Source organism: Tasmannia lanceolata, unplaced genomic scaffold (assembly GCF_043159265.1).
Source record: "Tasmannia lanceolata isolate RefF3 unplaced genomic scaffold, GAP_Taslan_0.1 ptg000011l, whole genome shotgun sequence".
Lineage (NCBI taxonomy): Eukaryota > Viridiplantae > Streptophyta > Magnoliopsida > Canellales > Winteraceae > Tasmannia > Tasmannia lanceolata.
This window is the reverse complement of record NW_027518688.1, coordinates 8,276,782-8,296,475: the sequence shown is the minus strand read 5'-3', so window position 1 is coordinate 8,296,475 and position 19,694 is coordinate 8,276,782. Positions and strand designations below refer to the sequence as shown.

Sequence of the window (19,694 nt, the reverse complement as noted above, 5' to 3'; positions counted from 1 at the left end):
CATAGCAATATAAATAGAAATGAATGACAATGATGCACGGTCGTGCTATGTGTGCATCGAGTATGTGAAATGAGAAAGCACATTCCCCAAGTACATCCGGCTTTTTCCCAATTTACTTTTATGTCAGTTCTTTTATGACATTTTCCTTTTTCCCAGTGTCTTTGCCGCACGACTACCCACTACCCCTGTCCAAAGGTAGTGGCGTTATGGTCTCGGATTACGGTCTCGCATTTAATGCCGAGCCGTTTCGGGGATCTTATCCCTTTGGATGGTTTGCCAACGAAAGACAGTACACACTTCTCGTGTTGGCCTTTGGACCTTAGGTCCTAGGATGATACCACTACACCCTTAATTCCACGTCAGTCTCTCCTATGTATGACTTGCAAATGGGGGTTTTGAAGTACATTACCTTTGCCTTTTTCTTCTCCTGCATTCTTTTGCATAAGGGTTAGAAACAGTTTATTACCCATTGCAATTCAAATAAACAACTGCAATAAGCTAAGCAGTTATTATTGAGACATAATTGTATACACAGAATTACATTGCATATGACAAGTTATATTGAAAACAATTACAAAACAAGGTCTAGCTATCCTGCCTTTTCCAACCTGGGATGTGTGAGAGATTAAAAAGGGCCCCTTTAAGTTGGAGAAGAAAGTAGTAGGACTGAAATCAAAGAATCATACACTAAGTTGTTCGTTTATATAGCAATTCAAGTCCTAAGTCTTCTTTCCATAATTACCCACTCCCATATACAATATAAACTGTCGGATTTGTCCCATATTGTTTTTCACACACACACAATCAGTTTTAAGTTTGTCCAGTTCGTGTCTCCCGTAAACACACACTAACAGAGTGGTTGCTGCCCATTATTTGTACAATGATTTATGTGAAAATGCATACCATGTTTCTGTCTGGTTTGGACTCAAAGACACGTACACCTAAAGTTCAAAAATCTTATCCAGTTTGGACAAAAAAACACGCACTTATAACTCGTAAATCTAGTCCGTTTCAGACTAAAAAAATACACATACTTACGATTCGTAAATCTAGTCCTTTTTGGGCTTGAAAATGCATGCACTCACAGTTCACAAATCTTGTCTATTTTGGACCCGAAAACACATGCACATACAATCCAGAAATCTGGTCCATTTTGGACTCGAAAATACACACTTACAGTTCACAAATCTGGCCCTTTTTGGACTCGAGAATACATACAAAATATATTATAAATCTGTCCTGTTTTGGGGACATAACTACACACTTAATATGTATAAACACCGACATGGTAACCCTTAAAAATTTCCAGACTTGATACACGTAACACGTACTTAAGATGTCTTAAAATTTCCAGATTTGAGGCACATAAACACAATCATCGAAATGTTTTAAAAATTTCCAGGTTTGAGGCACACAAACACAAACTCGAATTGCCAAAAAAAATTTCTAGATTTGATACACACAACATACATATGAAAAGCCTTCAAAATTTCTAGGTTTAATACATACAACATACATACGAAAAATCTTCAAAAATCCCGACATTAAATTCATATAACCACATACATAATAACCCTTGAAAATTTCTAGATTTAAATCCACTTACACATGTATACAAGGTCTATGAATAAAAAAAAAGGAAAGTATAGAGCACCTACTTGGAAATCCGAATGACAATGATAGAGTCTCCCTTTCTTCTTCTCCTCCACATCTCCTTCTCTTCTTTTCTTCTCTCTCCTCTCTTTTCTTTTTCTTGTTCTTTTTCTTTCTCTCTTCGGCTCACCCTTTGGGCGTGAAGGGGAGAGGTTGTATGCACACATTTTCTCCGCGAAATAGGTTTTTTTTTGAGTTATTGCTAAATAAATTCCCTAATAAGATTGGTAACTTGCCAATCCAATAGAATTTCTCAAATCTTTCCCCAAATCCTACAACTAAGGATTTGAAAGGAGATTTTTTATTTTCCAAGCAAGTGGGCCCACTAGGGATGAGTTGTACGCACGATTTTTCCAATCGTGATCTCCTCCCAATCATGCAACTTGAGATCTTATTTATTCTCTTTCCTTCCTTATCTTATCAGCTTTGGTTATTTTCTTCCATTTTTATTAATATTTTATATTTTAATTATGACATCATACTTATTCTCCAAGATTAAGGGCAATCTTTTTAAATCTACTCAAGTGGCCCACAAAAGTGCACGTTTTCCCATAAGAAGGGAAAACGTGGATCTCTCCACTAAATAATGGATCTTCCAATTATTTAAAAAAAAACTTTCCATTGTTTTAATTTTTCACTGAAAACCCAATCCCCAAGCTACTAGAGTAATTAATGAGATTAAACAAGGGCCACTGATTCTTAAACCAATAGATCTAAGTTAATCAATGACGAAAAAGAGATCCAAATTTGGGATCAATAACCGATCTAAAGTGGATCGATGATCTCGATTCTCGAATTACGATCCAATGGTCCAAAATCCATAATTTACAACAACGAAAGAAAGGATCAAAAAGGGTGGTCGTTACATCAAAAAACCTGTCAAACCTCCAAGGGGGATTCTGAACTCTGTTAAGCCACCAGATGCCATTCAAGGAATCCCCTTCTATCACCCCATTATCCAATCTCTCTCCCACAAACAATTTCAAACCTTGGTGAACTGTACGCACCTCAGCCTGCGTAGTATTCGCCTCCCCAATGGGCCCGCGAAAGCTCAAATCACTTCCCCATGTTCATTCCCCAAGACACCACCATCCCAGCCGGACCGGAATTCCCCATGCTAGATAGAACAGCCAAAGATAAACTTTAACAGCCCCAGAGGAGAAGGAACCCACTCTTGGTTATTTTCCACACTACAACACACTCCTCTCCATCCTTCCCAAAGGTCGTAGGTGGACACAAATCTGAAGCATGGAATGGATTTCACACAAGAGATCGCTAGGGCGATCAATTTAATAAAGAGAAAAGACGGGCTTTTAGAAACCCCATAAAAAAAACTCTTGCGTTTCTTCCTTTCCAAAGAACCCAAAGTGTAGCTAAGAACGAAACATTCCACAGGATTTTCCCCCTTTTCCTCCATGGGACAAGCGACCAATCCTGTAGAAGATCAATGAGTCTTTTCGGGAAGACCCAACTTACTCCGAATCTATTTAGGAGTTTTCCACATACCTCCCTGTCAACTGTACGATGCATGAGTAAATGTTCTGTTGTTTCTCCCGCCTCTATGAATAAGGCACAATGATCGATAATGAGCAACTCTCTCGCGAAGGAAGTCCACACTCTAGCTACTTTGGAAGACACACTCTGTAGGACAAAACGCGGAACGCAACGGAACGCAGCGGAAAAATGCAAAACGCGACCAACGTAAAAGGGAGTCAACTCAGGCGAGTCCACGAGGATGCGGGTAGTTTTAAAACTATGGTGCTAACAAAGGTCGCCAGAGTAGGAAGCGAAAGTGGGAAGTGAAGTCTCTCAGAAAGTTGTTAAGCAGGACGCCGGAAGCGTGAAGGGTCGGAGAAATTTTTTTATAGTTAAATATTGAAAAAAATTTAAAATATAAAAATTACTAAAAAAATTATAAGAACTAATTATATTAACCAAAAATTGAAAACATACTTTTTAAAAAAATACTTTTTTAATTAAAAGATCCAGCATTTACTTAAATGAAAATCACTATAAGCTGAAATGCCTGTGTTGACCAGACTGTTGATCAGTGCCTGACAAGATGCAAACTTTTTAGAAACTAAATTATGAGATTCTTTTGCCGAACTTTTGAGATTTAATAATGTTGAGACATGATAGAATTTATGAATTTTTAAAATTGGAAAAATACGCCATCGTTTGGAAGTTAAAATTTTGACTCGACCCATTTTTTTCGAATTTTGTACTAGGACTGCAAAGTTGACTTTTTATGCTTTTAGATTTTGGTCTTGAAACTATTTTTAATAGATTCAAATGGGCCGGGGTATTCCCTTATTTACATGCAAATCTTAAGTTAATGGGCAGCAAAAATAGTAAAGACTATTTTTAAGTAAATAAATTGAAGTGGGGTATTTCCCACATTTCTGAAACGAGATTCCCAAAAATTGAGGAATCGAGAAGTTTCCTGTTTCCGAATCCTGTTTCCTAGAATCGCAATTCCCCATTCTGGGTAGAGATTTCCTTCTTCCTTGGTGCTAACACTAGCATCCATGTCAGCCCCTTCTTCCATCTTAGAGAAGAATTGCCTCAGAGAAGCAACCTCACTTGCCATCTTTTCCCTCCCGAAAGTTTCCAAAAGTGTCACATGTCTCCTTATTGATTTCATACCCTTTATCTGTCATCTCCCAAAACTCCTTCATCCAGTACTTCTAACCCAAAATCATGAGCATCAAACTGCGCGTCGTGCTACTAAGCTTAGACTCATTTTTATCAGTAATCAATCTGAAAAATCAATTGCTTTTCTTGGCTTCTTATCAAGTTTCTTCAAAACAAAAATAACCGACTCATGGGTTAAAATGGGATCGAATTTTCCTATGTCATTCTCTATCTCTTTTGATGATTTGTTAGCCAAAAAAAATTTCACCGCGGAGTTCGCTTGTGATGAGAAATGAAGCTTTTGCTGAGTAATAACATAGTAATCGCCACAATTGTTCTGTGGCAAAAGGTAAGGAAGAAATGATAAACGATCAGAGTAACGAGTCACCTCGAAGTGTAGAGGCCGAGTTCTCAGTGCTCGAGCAAGGAGAAGAGAGTCCAAGAGTCTGACAAATTTCGGAATTCCCTTTGCGCTCTGAATAGTGTATGAAGTAAACATAATTTTTTTTCCTTCCTCAGAAGAATAAAGCTCCCATTGCACTCTTTATTGAATTAAGCACTAAATTTGAATTCCTTTTCTTTGTCACAAGAATGAATAATATAAATGGGATTTTGAAGAGGAAGACTCATCGTGAATCGGCTCGACAATGGTGCAAAAATTGCAAGTCAATCTGATGATCCTAATCGTACCATCAAAGATATGAAAACAAAGGGCCAAAGCCAAAGAAGCTCTTTTAAATAAAGGTTCGTTTGCATGCCACAAATTTCGGTTAGAATAGTCTGAACAGTGTGAACATGGGAGAGATATGAGTCTCTTTTGCCTTTCTCTTAACAATGAGAGGAAAATGAAAATCAATATAAAGGGGGTTGTGAATATCAGTACATAAACTAAGAGTCATGTTCAGTGTGAGAAACCAATGTGAAGAACAAAAACACAGTCTTTCTCTCTATATCTCATGTTTCGATGTAATGAAGATACCATTTTGGTTTAAACCATAACAACTACCACTAGTTTAGAAAAAAGCCATTCCATTTCGGTTTTTAATACGTATTATAAGAAAAGGAAAATTATTGATATAATTTAACCTGAATAGTGTCATTGAGAATTTAATTCATGCATGCCTATAAATTTCATGGCATTCACTACTTCACATCTCACACAACGCTAGCAAGCTTCTTTAGGATTCTCCGTGAGTCCAACTACTTTTCTCCTTCTCACATCACCGATTTTCCTCTTCTTTTTCTACTAATATAATCTTTGATCATCATGCTTATGTCATACATGATTTCACTTCTGCTTTTTTTTACTTTCCAAGCTTGTTGTTCATTGACAATTAATTTCGATATGTTGGTCGTAAAAACTGGCTCCTGAAACTACACTACAGTTTCCGAAGTAGCCGTTGCGGTGCCGAAATCTAGCTTCAGAAGATTTAATATTCACATCAAAGCCGGCATCTACAACAAGAATGTAGTTGAAGGCAATGAAATGACAACATCACCTTTGTTAAAGTATTGTTAACTTACCAACTTCTCCAAAAGCTTAAGTTGTTGGAGAAAGGAATTATTTATCTTTTATACTTTAACACTCCCCCGCACGTGTGGCCCACTTGGCAAACACGTGGCACATGTGGTCCCACTTTGGGCCGACCATCGCATGTGGATTTTTGCTATCCAAGAGATTTGAACTCGAGACCTTTGGCTCTGATACCATGTTAACTTACCAATTTCTCCAGAAGCTTAAGCTGTTGGAGAAAGGCATTATTTATCTTTTATACTTTAACAATCCCCCGCACGTGTGGCCCACTTGGCAAACACGCGGCACATGTGGTCCCACTTTGGGCCGACCATCGCATGTGGGGATTTTTGCTATCCGGGATGTTTGAACGCGAGACCTTTGGCTCTGATACCATGTTAGATAGCCACATGGAGAATGGAGAATGGAGAAGAAGCAGTAAAGAGAGAGAACGCGGGTATCCACGAGAGAAGACAGTCGTAAGACTTCCCTAACTCACGCCCTAGTTAAATTTATGCTTAATAATAAGAAAGTTACTGAAATACCCCTATTCATCTAACACTCTCCCTCAAGCTGGAATGTATATATCATACATTCCTAGCTCGTTAAATGCATTTTTGGTGAACACATCCGCAAGTTGATCGGCAAACCTAGTGAACATGGTGCAAATTTCTCCTCTCTGAATCCGCTAGCGAATGAAGTGACAATCCACTTCAATATGTTTGGTTCGCTCGTGAAAAAACAGGATTGTTGGCAATATAAACAGCTGACCAATTATCACAATACAACCGTGACGGTCCTGAAGGAGGAACGCCAATTTCTGACAAGAAGGAACGTAGCCAAATTAACTCTCCCGTTGTATATGACATAGCTCTGTACTTGGCTTCTGCATTAGATTTGAAGACAATAGCTTGCTTTTTACTTCTCCAGGACACCATATTACCACCAACAAAAGTACAATAACCAATCGTAGATCTCCTGCCTGCTGGAGAACCAGCCCAAACAGCATCTGTGAATCCTTCTACTATTTCATGTCCATTCTTAGCATAATCCTTTTCCTGGCGTGCCTTTCCAGAATCGAATAATCTGAAGTACTGCAGCCCAATGAAATGTGTAAGGAGAACTCATAAACCGGCTGACCACTCCTACAGCATATGAATTATCAGGTCGGGTAATAGTCAAATAAATTAACTTTCCCACTAATCTCCTGTATCGTCCTGGATCCTCAAATAACTCTCCTTGTTCAGGAAGGATTCTTACATTTGGGTCCATAGGAATAGATGATGGTTTTCTTCCCATAGAGCCTGTCTCCTCTAGAATATCTAAAGTGTACTTCCTTTGTGATAGGGAAAGACCATGTTTAGAGTGAGCAACTTCAATTCCAAGAAAATATCTGAGAAGACCCAAGTCCTTTGTCCCAAATTCTTCCTAAAGGAAGATCTTCAATTTATGTATCCCGTCTTGATCATTTCCAGTAATGATGATGCCATCGACATAAACAATCAAGAAAACATATCCGGTACTGGAGTGATGGCTAAACACCGAATGATCAACCGAGCACTGTTTCAAGCCAAAACGCATAACAGCACCACTAAAATAACCAAACCATGCCCTCGGAGATTGCTTCAACCATAAATAGCTTTCCTAGGGCGACACACTAATGAACCCATATCCCCCTGAGCAACATACTCAGGAGGTTGCTCCATATACACTTCCTCAGTAAGGTCGCCATGTAGGAAGGCATTTTTCACATCCAACTGATAGAGTGGACAACCACAATTAACTGCGATAGAAATCAACACTCGTACTAAGGGTATTTTCGCAACCGGAGAGAAAGTCTCCTGGTAATCAACACCAAATGTCTAAGTGTAACCTTTAGCAACAAGTCTCGCTTTGAGATGCTCAATGGTCCCATCAGGCTGATATTTAATAGCAAATACCGATCGACAGCCAATGACCTGCGCACCAGAAGGTAAGGGAACAAGATGCCATGTGCTATTTGAGTGTAGGGCATCCATCTCAGCATCCACTGCAGCCTTCCAGCTAGGATGAGCTAATGCCTCTGCAACTGATTTTGGAATAGAAAATGAAGAAACACTGGAAACGAAGGATCGAAATTTGGGTGAAAGATGATCATAAGATGCAAATTGTGAAATTGAATGAGCAGTCGTACAAGAACGAGTACGACTTGCAACCGAAGAGTCAGAGATAACAATAGGATTACCTGAACTTTGATCATCAGACATAGGAGGGTTGGCTTGTGGAGGAGGTAGAGGCTGAAATACCTGTCTAGAACCACGGCTGTACACTTTCGTCAACGGCAAAGTAGGAACTTTTGGAGAATCTATCACAGGTTCTGATGAGGTAGAATCCGTGATAGGTTTGGCGGAAGAGGAACCAGGGATAGGGGCAATAACATCAAGTTCGGGCAGAGGGAAAAGTAAACTCGGCGGCTCAGCCGCAGTAACCTAAAAATCAGAGAAATAAGGAGTATCCTCGAAGAGAAACATCAGCCGAAATAAACGTTTTGCGCAAGCGATGGCTATAGCATTTGTATCCTTTTTTAGTTCGAGAGTAACCCAAAAAGATACATTTCTCAGAACGAGGTCCAACTTATCCAGTCCCGGAGCTAACTTGTGAACAAAGCAAGTACAGCCAAACACACAAGGTAGTAAAGAGAAAGGATTACCGAGAGGATATAGGACAGAGATGGGGTGTGACCAGAAAGCATGGAAGATGGCAGGCGATTCCATAGAAAACATGCCATGAATACGGCATCACCCTAATAGACCTTCGGTACTCGCATTTGAAACATGAGTGTGCAAGTCATATCTAAAAGGTACCTGATTTTACGCTCGGCAACCCCATTTTGCTACGAAGAATAGGCACAAGAGGACTGATGAATAATACTGCGAGTCAAGGAATTGTGTGAAACCACTACTACGAGAAAAGTACTCCTTGGCATTATTAGTGCGTAAATAAGAGATAGAACATTTAAACTGATTTTCAATTTCAAAATAAAAACTACAGAAGGCATTAAACATATCAGAACATTTTTTGAGAAGAAACAACCATGCAGTGCGAAAAAAATCATCAACAAATATAACAAAATACTGATAGCCATATAAAGTAGTTCGTGCAGGTCCCCATACATCAGAATCAATAATTTCAAATGGTTTGGACAACCATCGACCACCACGCGAAGGAAAAGACACTCGATGGTGCTTTCCCAACTCACAAGACTCACATGAAAACAACTCAATAGACTTAGAAAAGGAGATTTCCGTAATTTGTCTGCAGGAGGTTGACCCAGACGGCAATGCCACTAATAAGCGTAGACAGAAGTGCGAAGTGCAGCGCCCAGTAGGTACGGAGTCTAGGTAATATAAGCCTTCCATCTCACGGCCTAAGCCAATCCTCGTCCCAATCTTCATATCCTGAAAAGTGCAATTAGAAGGAAAGAATGAAACATAGCACATCAAAGATTGTGTTAAGTGACGCATACATAATAGGTTAACTGGAAAAGACGGAACATAAAAGACAGAGGATAATGAAAAACCACTAGAGAGAGGCAGCACACCGACCCCAGAGACTGGTGATGTGGTCTCATCTTCTAATGTAACAGTACAAGGCACAGTAGAAGGTGCCGACTGGAAAGAGGTAAGAAGTTGAAGATTACCAGTCATATGATGCGACACCCCTGAATCAATGGGCCAAGATTCAAAGGATGGACGAGAAAGGAAACAAGACGAGCTACCTGACTAGGCAAAGGTGGCAGTAGGTTGCTTGCCTCTATCACGTAGGTGCACAAGGTCCTCATATTCAGCACGGCTGACTACCATCTAATCAAGAGGCAGGAGTAGCAAGAGCAGAACCAGAGCCATGGTAGATTAACACATCATTTTTTTCCTCTTTCCTATTTTTCATTTTTTCCCTCTTCCTTAATCAAACCTAACCCTAATCAGCCCTAATCAACCCTAATCCTAATCAGCCCTAACCCTAACCCAACCCTTCTCTAACTGCCGTAGCAAACCCCCACCCCCCCTCTCCTCCCCTTATTTCCAACAACTTAAGCTTTTGGAGAAGTTGGTAAGTTAATATGGTATCAGAGCCAAAGGTCTTGAGTTCAAACCTCCCGGATAGCAAAAATCCCCACATGCAATGGTCGGCCCAAAGTGGGACCACATGTGCCACGTGTTTGCCAAGTGGGCTACACGTGCGGGGGAGTGTTAAAGTATAAAAGATAAATAATGCATTTCTCCAACAACTTAAGCTTTTGGAGAAGTTGGTAAGTTAACAACCTTTATCAGTGATGGAATAAATAAGGTGGAGATTACGTCTAATCGGAGCGCCAAGCGGGGGGGTTGGTAAAAGCAATATAGCCACTTTAGGTAAACAAAAGTTTCTCCATCATCCAACGAAGTTAGTTTATTTTTGCTATTTTGTTAATATCCACAAAAATGAATGTTCATTCTGATTAAGAATGTTTATACTTACAACAGGAAGTGTAGATAAGAACTTCATACTAATAACAAAAAAAATTGAAAATTTAAAGTCCCGAATGCATCTCCATGTAATTTGAGAGATGCACAATCCGACTTTGGGCTACCCTTCGCTCTGAACTTGTCAGATTGAGATTCTTTATGTTTCCACTTACCTTGAATATGGAAATTTCATCTCCTTCAGACAGTACTTCAAACCTCCTTCCAATTTGACTGTAGAATCTCAACAATTAAAAAGAAAAACAAACAGAAATTTTTATTTCCATCTGAAAAATATGCAACGTAGAAAGTTGTTTCCTTCTATACTACAATTGCAAATAATGATATAATCTCTTCTACTCTTCCTTCTTCCTAATCTTTGTCAAAGCAGCTTTCTCTAACTTTCTTATCCACTTTTTGGTCGCACAAAAAAGCCTCCCAATCTCCTCAAGTGATTTGCTTTTATCATCCCCAAGCCCATACCTTAGCACCAGAACTTGCCTATCTTGGATGCAGTCCATCTAAATGCTGATGTTCTACACTCCCTTCTTCCTAATCTTTGTCAAAGCAGCTTTCTCTATCCTTCTTATCCACTCTTTGGTCCCACGGAAGAGGCTCCCAATCTCCTCAAGTGGCTTTTATCATTCCCAAGCCCATACCTTCGCAGTCGCACCAGAACTTGCTTCTCTCTTGGATGCAGGCCATCTAAAAGCTCATGAATCTCACTTCTCATGTGATGCCTCATGACAGTCTTTTCAGGAGTTAATACTGATGTATCTGGTGTTATCTCCATAAACTCTACACTGGTTCATGTCCCACATTCTAATCAATTGAAACGATAAATCTTGAGCACGTGTGAGCCAATCTGACTTTAGCTAATGACATACCAGTGAGCTTGGATATTTAATCATCAGTTGGGTCCATCCATGGTGGTTATGAAGAGTTCTTTTGGCTTTCTGTGTCTGATTTATTACATTGTTCAATGTTACAGGCATTTGGATTCTTCTAGAATGTCGTGTTACCAGCATCGACATTTCTTTCCTAATCCAGTGCTGAAGCTGGTTCAGTCGAGAAACCTTATCTCCTCATGTGTTCAAACATTTCTGCGCCTTGAAGGACATCCATGTTCCCTGCCTGAATTAGATCTTCGAGTCCTATTCCCTATCCTCAATAGTTTCTTGCAAGGTACAAAACCAAGGAGCAGGTACTTTTTCAAAAGTTTATCTCTGTAATACCAACCAAAATGCAAACGTTGCTGCAGAAGCTTCTCATTGATTCCAACTGCATCTGCCAACCTGCCAAAGCTTGCTGACCATCCAATTTTTTCTTCCAAAATCGTGCGGATCTTTTCCAACTTCACAACCTCCTTTACTCCCCTTAACATTTCTGACTCATTTCTAGCAATTGCAACTCTTCTACTTCTTAAGTTAGTTGCTTTCCTTGGAAACTGACTAACATTATTTTTTAGGATGATGACAAAGCAAATATCTAGGCAACTTTTTCCAATGCATTTTTAATCTCTTTTTTTTGTAGATAATTTTTTTTATAGGTAAGCTGGATTGAACCTTCGACCTTTTGGTTGAGGAACAGACCCTCTTACCAATTGAGCTAGATATTTAAAAAAAAGTATAAATAAACTAAATTCGTTGGAGGATGGTGAAACTGTTTTTCCCTATAGTAGTTGTGTCGCTTGCGCTCTAATTAGACGTAATCACTGTTTTATTTATTTCATCACCAATAAAGGTGATGTTGGTCATTTCATTGCCGGTAACTACATTCCTCTTGTAGATGTTAGATTTCATGTGGATAGTAACTCTTCTGGAGTCAAATTTCGGCACCACAACGATTGCTTCGGAAACTATAGTGTAGTTTCAGGAGACATCTTTTATGACCACCCTATCGAAATTGGTTGTCAATGAACAAGTAGTTTGCAAGGTTAAAAAAGAAAGGGAGAACTGAAATCATGTATAGCATAATAGGCATGGTGATCAAAGATGGTACTAGTAGAAAACAAAAAAGAAGAAGATCAATAATGTGTAAAGTACTAAGACACATAGGAAATCCTAAAGAAGTTTGCTAAGTGTTGTGTGAGATGTTAAGCAGTCAATGCCATAAATTTTATAGCCATCCATGTATGAATTAAATTTTGAATGACAATATTTAGGTTTAGTTACATAATAATTTTCCTTTCTTATAATACTTACTAAAAACCAAAATGGAATGGTTTTTTTTTCTAGCAGTGGTTATGGTTTAAAACAAAATAGGGCATGCCCCACGAAAGGAAGTATACACCCTCATTCCCATGAAAATCCTTCTCTTTCTTCTCTTCTTCGCTCTCTTTCTTGCGCGATCAACTACAGTTTAGAGATGAATTTTCTACGTTGTTCTGCGCAAGTTGGAGAGAGTTGGCCCACTAGTTGTCATTTCCCAACTCATCAAATATTTGAATATTATTTCGTCTCATTTCTTCTCACCCATTTAATGTCTATAGGCCTTCCGTTCCACTTAACAAGGTGGGGAGAAGTTGTATTTACAGCGAGATAGTCTATCTTTTGTGTCAAGTATATGTATAATCGTTTCTTCTTGGTTCTTTGAAAGTGGGATTCGCACTTCTATCTTGCCAATTATATCATCACATTGAGTCTTCAATAAACCAACACTAAATGAAAGGGAGATATCATATCCTTTAGGTAGCTCAACCTTATGGGAATCATCATTGATCTGTTGGAGAATGTTATGAGGCTCACCTTCCTTTGCTTGAACTTGTTATGGGTTCCTACTGTGAACCTTTGTCATCGAAGATACACTATAACAAAATCTCCTTCAACGAAAACTTGTAATCTTTGACGTCGGTTAATGGCCTCTCGATTCCTTTTGTTGCTAACCTTAGTTATTTGCAGTGTTTCAAAACGCAAATCCTAGTCGACTCGGCACGACGCGGTCGAGTACTCAGTTGATGCGGTGAGAATGGCCACAGTAAATCTTATAAGGCTCACCTTCCTTTGTTTGAACTTGTTATGGGTTCCTACTGTGAACCTTTCTCAAGGAAGATACACTATAACAAAATCTCCTTCAACGAAAACTTGTGATCTTTGACATCGGTTAACGGCCTCTCGATTCCTTTTGTTGCTTACTTAGTTATTTGCAGTGTTTCAAAACACGGATGCGGTTCAGAACATGGCCAAAGTAAATCCTAGTCGACTCGGCACGACGCAGTCGAGTACTCGGTTAACACGGCTAAGTACTCAGTTGACGCAATCATAACTTGAGAAAGTTAGAGGAGTTTTGATTGATTTTGAAGGGCAAAACGTGGAGTTAGACAAGAATGCGGCCAAGGTAAAAGGGAGTCTATGTTGAATGGATTCTTTGCCCCACCCCCACCCCCCTATGCCAAATCCGTGTCGACACGTCTCCACATGCGAATCGGATATGGATTCACGTGGGACACACCCGGATTCTTGTTGTACCTGTGTCCTGCATGAATCCTGTTTTTTTCGGGCGAATCCGATTCATCGTTGTCTCTTTTAAAATGCAAATCATATATATTTTCCTTTTAAATGTGTTTTCTTGACTTTTTTTTTATATGAAAGCACAACCCGTACTCTTTTAATAAAAGCCCTAGTGCCTCAACCTTCGAACATCGACCCGTTTCCTCCCTCGACTCTCTTAATACAAAACTCGCAACAACTCTCTACCCTCAAATTTTTCATGAATACACACACACACACACACACACACACACACATATATATATATATATATATATATATATATATATATATATATATATATATATATATATATATATATATATTTATTTTTTTATTTTTTTATTTTTTTATTTTTTTAAATTTTTAAATTTTATTTTATTTAAAAATTACCGAAACCGAATCCTACTTTTGGGGGCTTGCCGAATCCAAGACCTAAAATCCGTGTCGGATATTGACATACGAATCTGAATCCATGCAACATAGAAGGGAGTCGACTCGGGGGAGTCCACGATGACGAGAGAGTTTTGAAACTATGGTGCAAACTCAAAGTTCGCAAGTCAATTCTAGGAATTTAGGAGCATGAATGTGGTTTCTAATTCAATATGGCAGCAACATACATTACTAAAGTCAGATTGAACATGAATAAAAATTAATTGCAGCTAGAGTTTGTAGGAAATCAAAACCTTTGAATTTCATTCATCAATAGGAATTGAATCAACAGAAGCTAGTCCCATACATTAAATCCATAAAATAAGACAGTTAATGACATTAAATCAAATCTCAGGCAAATGTTTCTGAATATCAGATCTAAGAAATGTATCTACCTACGACTCAAACAGTACGTAAGGGTGGCTGGTAATGGCAATGAGTAATAGGATTAGGTTATGAGATAATAAGGGTAATGGGTATGGGAATGGTTAGGTAAAGGGCTGTAAAGAAAAGAGGAGAATGTTTAAAGAATATGAGGAACATAAAACGAAAGGAAATGGGATCAAGGGGAAGTCCTGCTGCATGTGGTATCCAAGAGAAGAGATAGACAAAGCTAGAGAGAGAAGGCGATGCTAGCAGCTAAAACTAAGACAGAGTGGGAGAGAGAGGAGAAAGATGAGAAAGAAAGGAGAAGAGGAGGAGAGTAAAAGGAGCATCTGTGAAGGGACCCACAGTCGTGAGAAAGGAGAGAGAAAGAGGGAAAGAAGAGTGGGAAGAAGGGGGAAAAGGTGGTGGCTGCACACACCAGCCAAGAGGTAAAGTAGGGGTGGAAAGAGAGGAGGAAAGAAGGGATGTAGAGAGGTGGCGGCTGCACACTAGTAGAGAAATAGAGAAGACTCAAAGAAGTGAAGGGGGGGGGGGAGGTGCCCAAGTGATAATGGGGAGAGAGGATCCTTTCCAATCATCTTCAAAATTAGGTTAGAAATGAAGGGTTTGGTGTTTTATAAAGAAACATATGGGTTTAAGTAGAGAGTCATAGAGGGAATAGGATAAGTGGTGGTATTTGGCTGGTATCTAAAGACCATGGGTATTAGATAATATATGTGAACATCCCCCACATCTAAGACCAATAAAATATAACTTAAATCTAAACCCTAAGGGTGCATTTGGATCGCCGGTTTGGGAAACAACAATCGGCATCTAATTCTTTCTTCTTAAATTCATGTGTTCGGATCCGCACTGTGTAACGGAATGGGGATACCCGGCGGAAAAACTCTGGAATATCTGATGGCATTGGTTACCCACCCAAAGAGGTGGTATTCTGATTCCATCGGTCGCTCTCTCTCAACAAAAAAACTCACCTCTCTCTCTCTCTCTCAAGAAAACAAACGACCCTTTTCTTTTTCTTCTCTCATTTCACACACATTCTTCTGCAAATGTTGTCCACAAGCTATTGTTTTTCTCTTCCTTCTCTCTCGTTGAAATTGATAGATCTGTGCCTTCCATAGAGGTTTAATGGAATTTCAGACACCTAAATTTTAGGTATCTTGTATTTCTGCTCCCATAAGAATTGTAACAAAGAAATTGGAGATTCTAACAGGAGATTTGGGCTTAGTACCATGGATTTTCAGAGATTGCCATTGTTGTAGTGCTGATATTGCTTCTTCATTGACCGTTTTCGTTGTGAAAAAGCAGGCCCAAGACGCCCTCTCTCTCTCTCTCTCTCTCTCTCTCTCTCTCTCTCTCTCTCTCTCTCTCTCTCTCTCTCTCTCTCTCTCTCTCTCTCTCTATATATATATATATATATATATATATATATATATATATATGCTTTCCTCTCTGTTACTAAAACATCTCTCAAAGTACAATTACAAATTTCACTTTAGGATAGTGTCTGTATCTTCTTGGATTCATCACAGATCCGAGCATGGCGAGGGCATAGATGATAGTGTGTATTGGAAGCCCTGGCCGATGTCGAAATCGAGAAATTGGAGGCTAGGAGCATGGATTTATCGTAGGGGGACTTCGTAGGTAGATTAGGGTTTGGTCGGTGGAAGAAGACGATGTTAATGTCATTCCCTTATCGATTCCAATGTTTACCCAAACAATATAATAGGAAATGCCATTCCGTTTGAAGAGGGTATTGGAATTGGATTGGAATGTAATGGCGATACCCATTCATGATTCCGGCAATCCAAACGCTCCCTAAGTAAAAGATAAATAACATGTCCACAAAATATCCATGAAGTAAACTAATCCTACAGCTGCTAGATTATTATATCACACTCCCATCCCCCTAAGGTCTCTACTCCCTACTAAGATCCAAACTAAAGACTCAGAAACTTACAATTTAAAAGAGGCGCTATTTCTATTGATTTTTAGCAAAAATTAAAAAAAAAACACACAATGATTCCAGTGAGAACAATTGGCAAAACACAACGAAATTTACAACAAAAAAACTTATAGGATTTGGAGAGGCTTCATCCTCTTCAAATCTGGAATTCATAGGCCTTGAGATGGGGCTTCACCAACTTGGAGCTTCTCGCTTCATCCTTTGTTATCGAACTTTAAAAATGCAGACACATGGGAGAAAGGTGCCAACTATCAGTATCAATTTTTTAGGGTTGAGGAAGGTGTCTAGCTTGTTTACTTACAAGGCCAATACCTAACTAAGTTTTCTATTAATCTATAGCAGTCACGCTAACACAAGGATTAAGGGGCCAACAAACAAAAGTGCCCGGGGTTTCTAAGGTTTCTAACACTAAGTAAAAAAGTTAATATCTAAGGGTATGCTTGGTGAGCGGCATAAACTCAAAAGAATCGTGGAATAAGTAGTCAACATGGAGGAGACAAGCATTGGATTTTCCTGAAACTTACCTCAAAGAATAGTGGTAAGCATTGTTTGGTTGTCAACCACGTAAAGTAGTGGTAAGGGGTGTCATTACCAGTATCGAGAGAGGAGAGATAGAGGGGAAGAGAGAGAAAGAGAGAAATACAAAAAAGCATCAATCCCAAGAAATCCAAGCAAAATTCCAACTTTTTTGTGGTTTTGGGCTTGGACAAATGCACCCTAATAGTTTAGACTAGGGGTTAAATATTTTTAAAAATTCAGAAAAGTCTTAAGGTTCCAAAAAATTCCAAAAGTCATAGGAAATGGGCTGTAATATCCTATTATAGACAGAGGAGAGGAAATTGAAAGGCATTTCTAGATAATCCAAGTGCCAATCTCATCTTGGTTCTCACCAAAAATAATCCAACTGCCAATCTCATCTTGCTTCTCACGAAGGGCAAAGGGACATTTTACAAATGTTAATTTTGACCAGTGATCAAATTGTCAATCTGTGGCTGAAATTGAAATTTAGGATGATTATATCAACTGGAGTAAGGATCTATGATTAGATTTTATCAAATCCTAGACATGCATTTTAGCCCTATTTTTTATGATTAAGATTGCCGTCATGGGATTGGTTGATCCTATAGATAATTCTGTAATTAATGATCAACAATTCTGAACCATTGATAAAAATGGAGCAATGGCTAAAAACCATCAATGCTAAATGGAGTTGATGCCATCAGACATCATCCAAATCCATATCAATTAACAAGTACTAATCAAGGAAGATGGGCATGTATGGAATTTTCTGCATGTCAACCCACATAGCATCCTACAATCACCCCACTTTCGGCATTCAAGGATTGAAATGAATAATACTGTGATAAATGCAGATGATGGACGGTACGACAACAAGCACATGAATGGAAAGTCAAGAGGTATCCACTGTGGGGAAAAGTTAACAACAAAGAACATTTACTAGCAAACAAGGAATAAGCTAGCAATCTATACACAAAATTCAATTGCGGCACTGTAATCCAATCAAAGTCAATCATTAAAAACAAAACATTTTTCCTGTCTTATTTAAATTAAATTAAAAAAGAAACACGCTCAAAGTCCCGACAAAACGGTCAAAATTTTGATTCAAGTATCCAACAAAAATAGTTCAACACAGAGATGATCCACATATCTAAACAAAGCAACCATGAGTAACCCAGAAACATGGAAAAGAAATTCCAAACCAAACTAATCAGATGTAGAGTAGAAATAAATAACAATTTCTTAAACAACTAGATGCCGGAAACATCATAAAACCCATACAAATTCAGTTCTTTTTATCGTTTCTAAGGAAACTTCAATCCAAAAATTCCAAATAGGAACATCATAAGACCAAGGAAACACAGTTATTAGCAGTTCTAAATACAATTATGCACAAAAAGAAAAATCAAATTCCCTTAGATAATCAGCAAGGCCCTGTTTGGATTGCAAGAATTTTCTGGAAAAGTTTCTATATGAAAAATAGGGCGATGATATTTTCACCCCCAGCAGTACGCATAGACGTCAAAAAGCGTTAAAGTCGCCCACTGTTCACGTTATAAGGGGGGCAAATGTATACTGCGGAAGGGGTGAAAATATCATCTCCCGAAAAATATTTCTAAAAGTTCCTACTTTTTACACACCAAAAAGATAACTTGAACCAACCCTATTCAACTTTTATGTAGAGCGACCTTCAATTTACGATAATATCCACCTAAATTAACCATAATCATATCATTTCCCTCATAATTGTCAACAAAACAAATCCCATCAGAAATGTCCTAAACAAAATCAAAAAGAGGGAAAAAAGAGAGTACCTAACTCCAGCATCACCAACGATTCCGATTGCCATTCCGGCCGAAAGTCCGGCGAGACCGCAAGCAAGACCGGATGAGAGGTGAGCATATCCATCAAAAAGATAATAAGACTTAGCCTTAGGGTTAATCCCTGTGCTTATAATGACAGCAATGATCAGTCCATAGATACCCAAAACACCAGCCATAACAACAGGGACGATTGATTTCATGACGAGCTCCGGCCTCATGACACCCATCGAGGCCACCCCGACCCCGCTCTTTGCCGTCCCATATGCTGCTCCCATGCCTGAGAAAAATGCGATGGAGATTGAACAGATCCACATCAGAGAAAACCCTAACCCTAGAAAAAAGAAAATGAAGAAGAAGAGATGTTGGAATTTACAGGAAAAGACGAGGGCTGCTGCAGCACCGAGGAAGCCGAAGAAGGGGGCTGTTTCGTCGCCGCTGAAAGAAGACATTTTCGCCGGTGAATCTTAAACGGCGATCGGATCTGAGAAAAGGTGAGAAAAGAGGTCGTCCGTGGTCTGTCTTTTCTATCAATGGATCCGGTTTCGGTCGTGTGAGGGTGTGAGACTGTGAGAGGCAAACAATCATAAAAAGGGAATAATACGAGGACAGCCATATTTTGATATTTTTACTGAGGGAAATGATATCAGCACAACCATGTTTTGATATTTTCACAAACCATATTGTCTTTTCGTAATTAAAGAGTTGTGAAAAGGTTATTACATTTCCCAAAAACCCTCTCCCAAGCCTGTTAAAGAAAAAAAGATGAGTAATGCAGGGAAACCCAGAGTAGGACCTAAA

The 19,694-nt window shown here is 39.0% G+C and overlaps 1 protein-coding gene and 1 pseudogene across 2 annotated transcripts in view; both read right to left on the bottom strand.

The window, feature by feature from the left end:
- LOC143886402 (V-type proton ATPase 16 kDa proteolipid subunit) overlaps positions 1–19,479 on the bottom strand; it is a 29,640-nt gene extending 10,161 nt beyond the window's left edge. The window contains exons 1-3 of one of the 2 annotated variants that reach the window (XM_077390359.1): positions 19,270–19,479; positions 18,888–19,173; positions 8,891–9,237 (exon numbers count right to left, since the gene is read on the bottom strand). In XM_077390359.1, coding sequence (XP_077246474.1) covers positions 9,231–9,237; positions 18,888–19,173; positions 19,270–19,345 — 369 coding nt within the window. In that variant the 5' untranslated portion in view covers positions 19,346–19,479 and the 3' untranslated portion in view covers positions 8,891–9,230. Of the gene's footprint in view, positions 1–8,890; positions 9,238–18,887; positions 19,174–19,269 lie in introns of those variants that run through there. The other variant, XM_077390358.1, reaches the window with a different exon arrangement.
- LOC143886918 (RNA polymerase sigma factor sigC-like) lies at positions 10,641–13,794 on the bottom strand (annotated as a pseudogene).
- Positions 19,480–19,694: the final 215 nt, after the last annotated feature.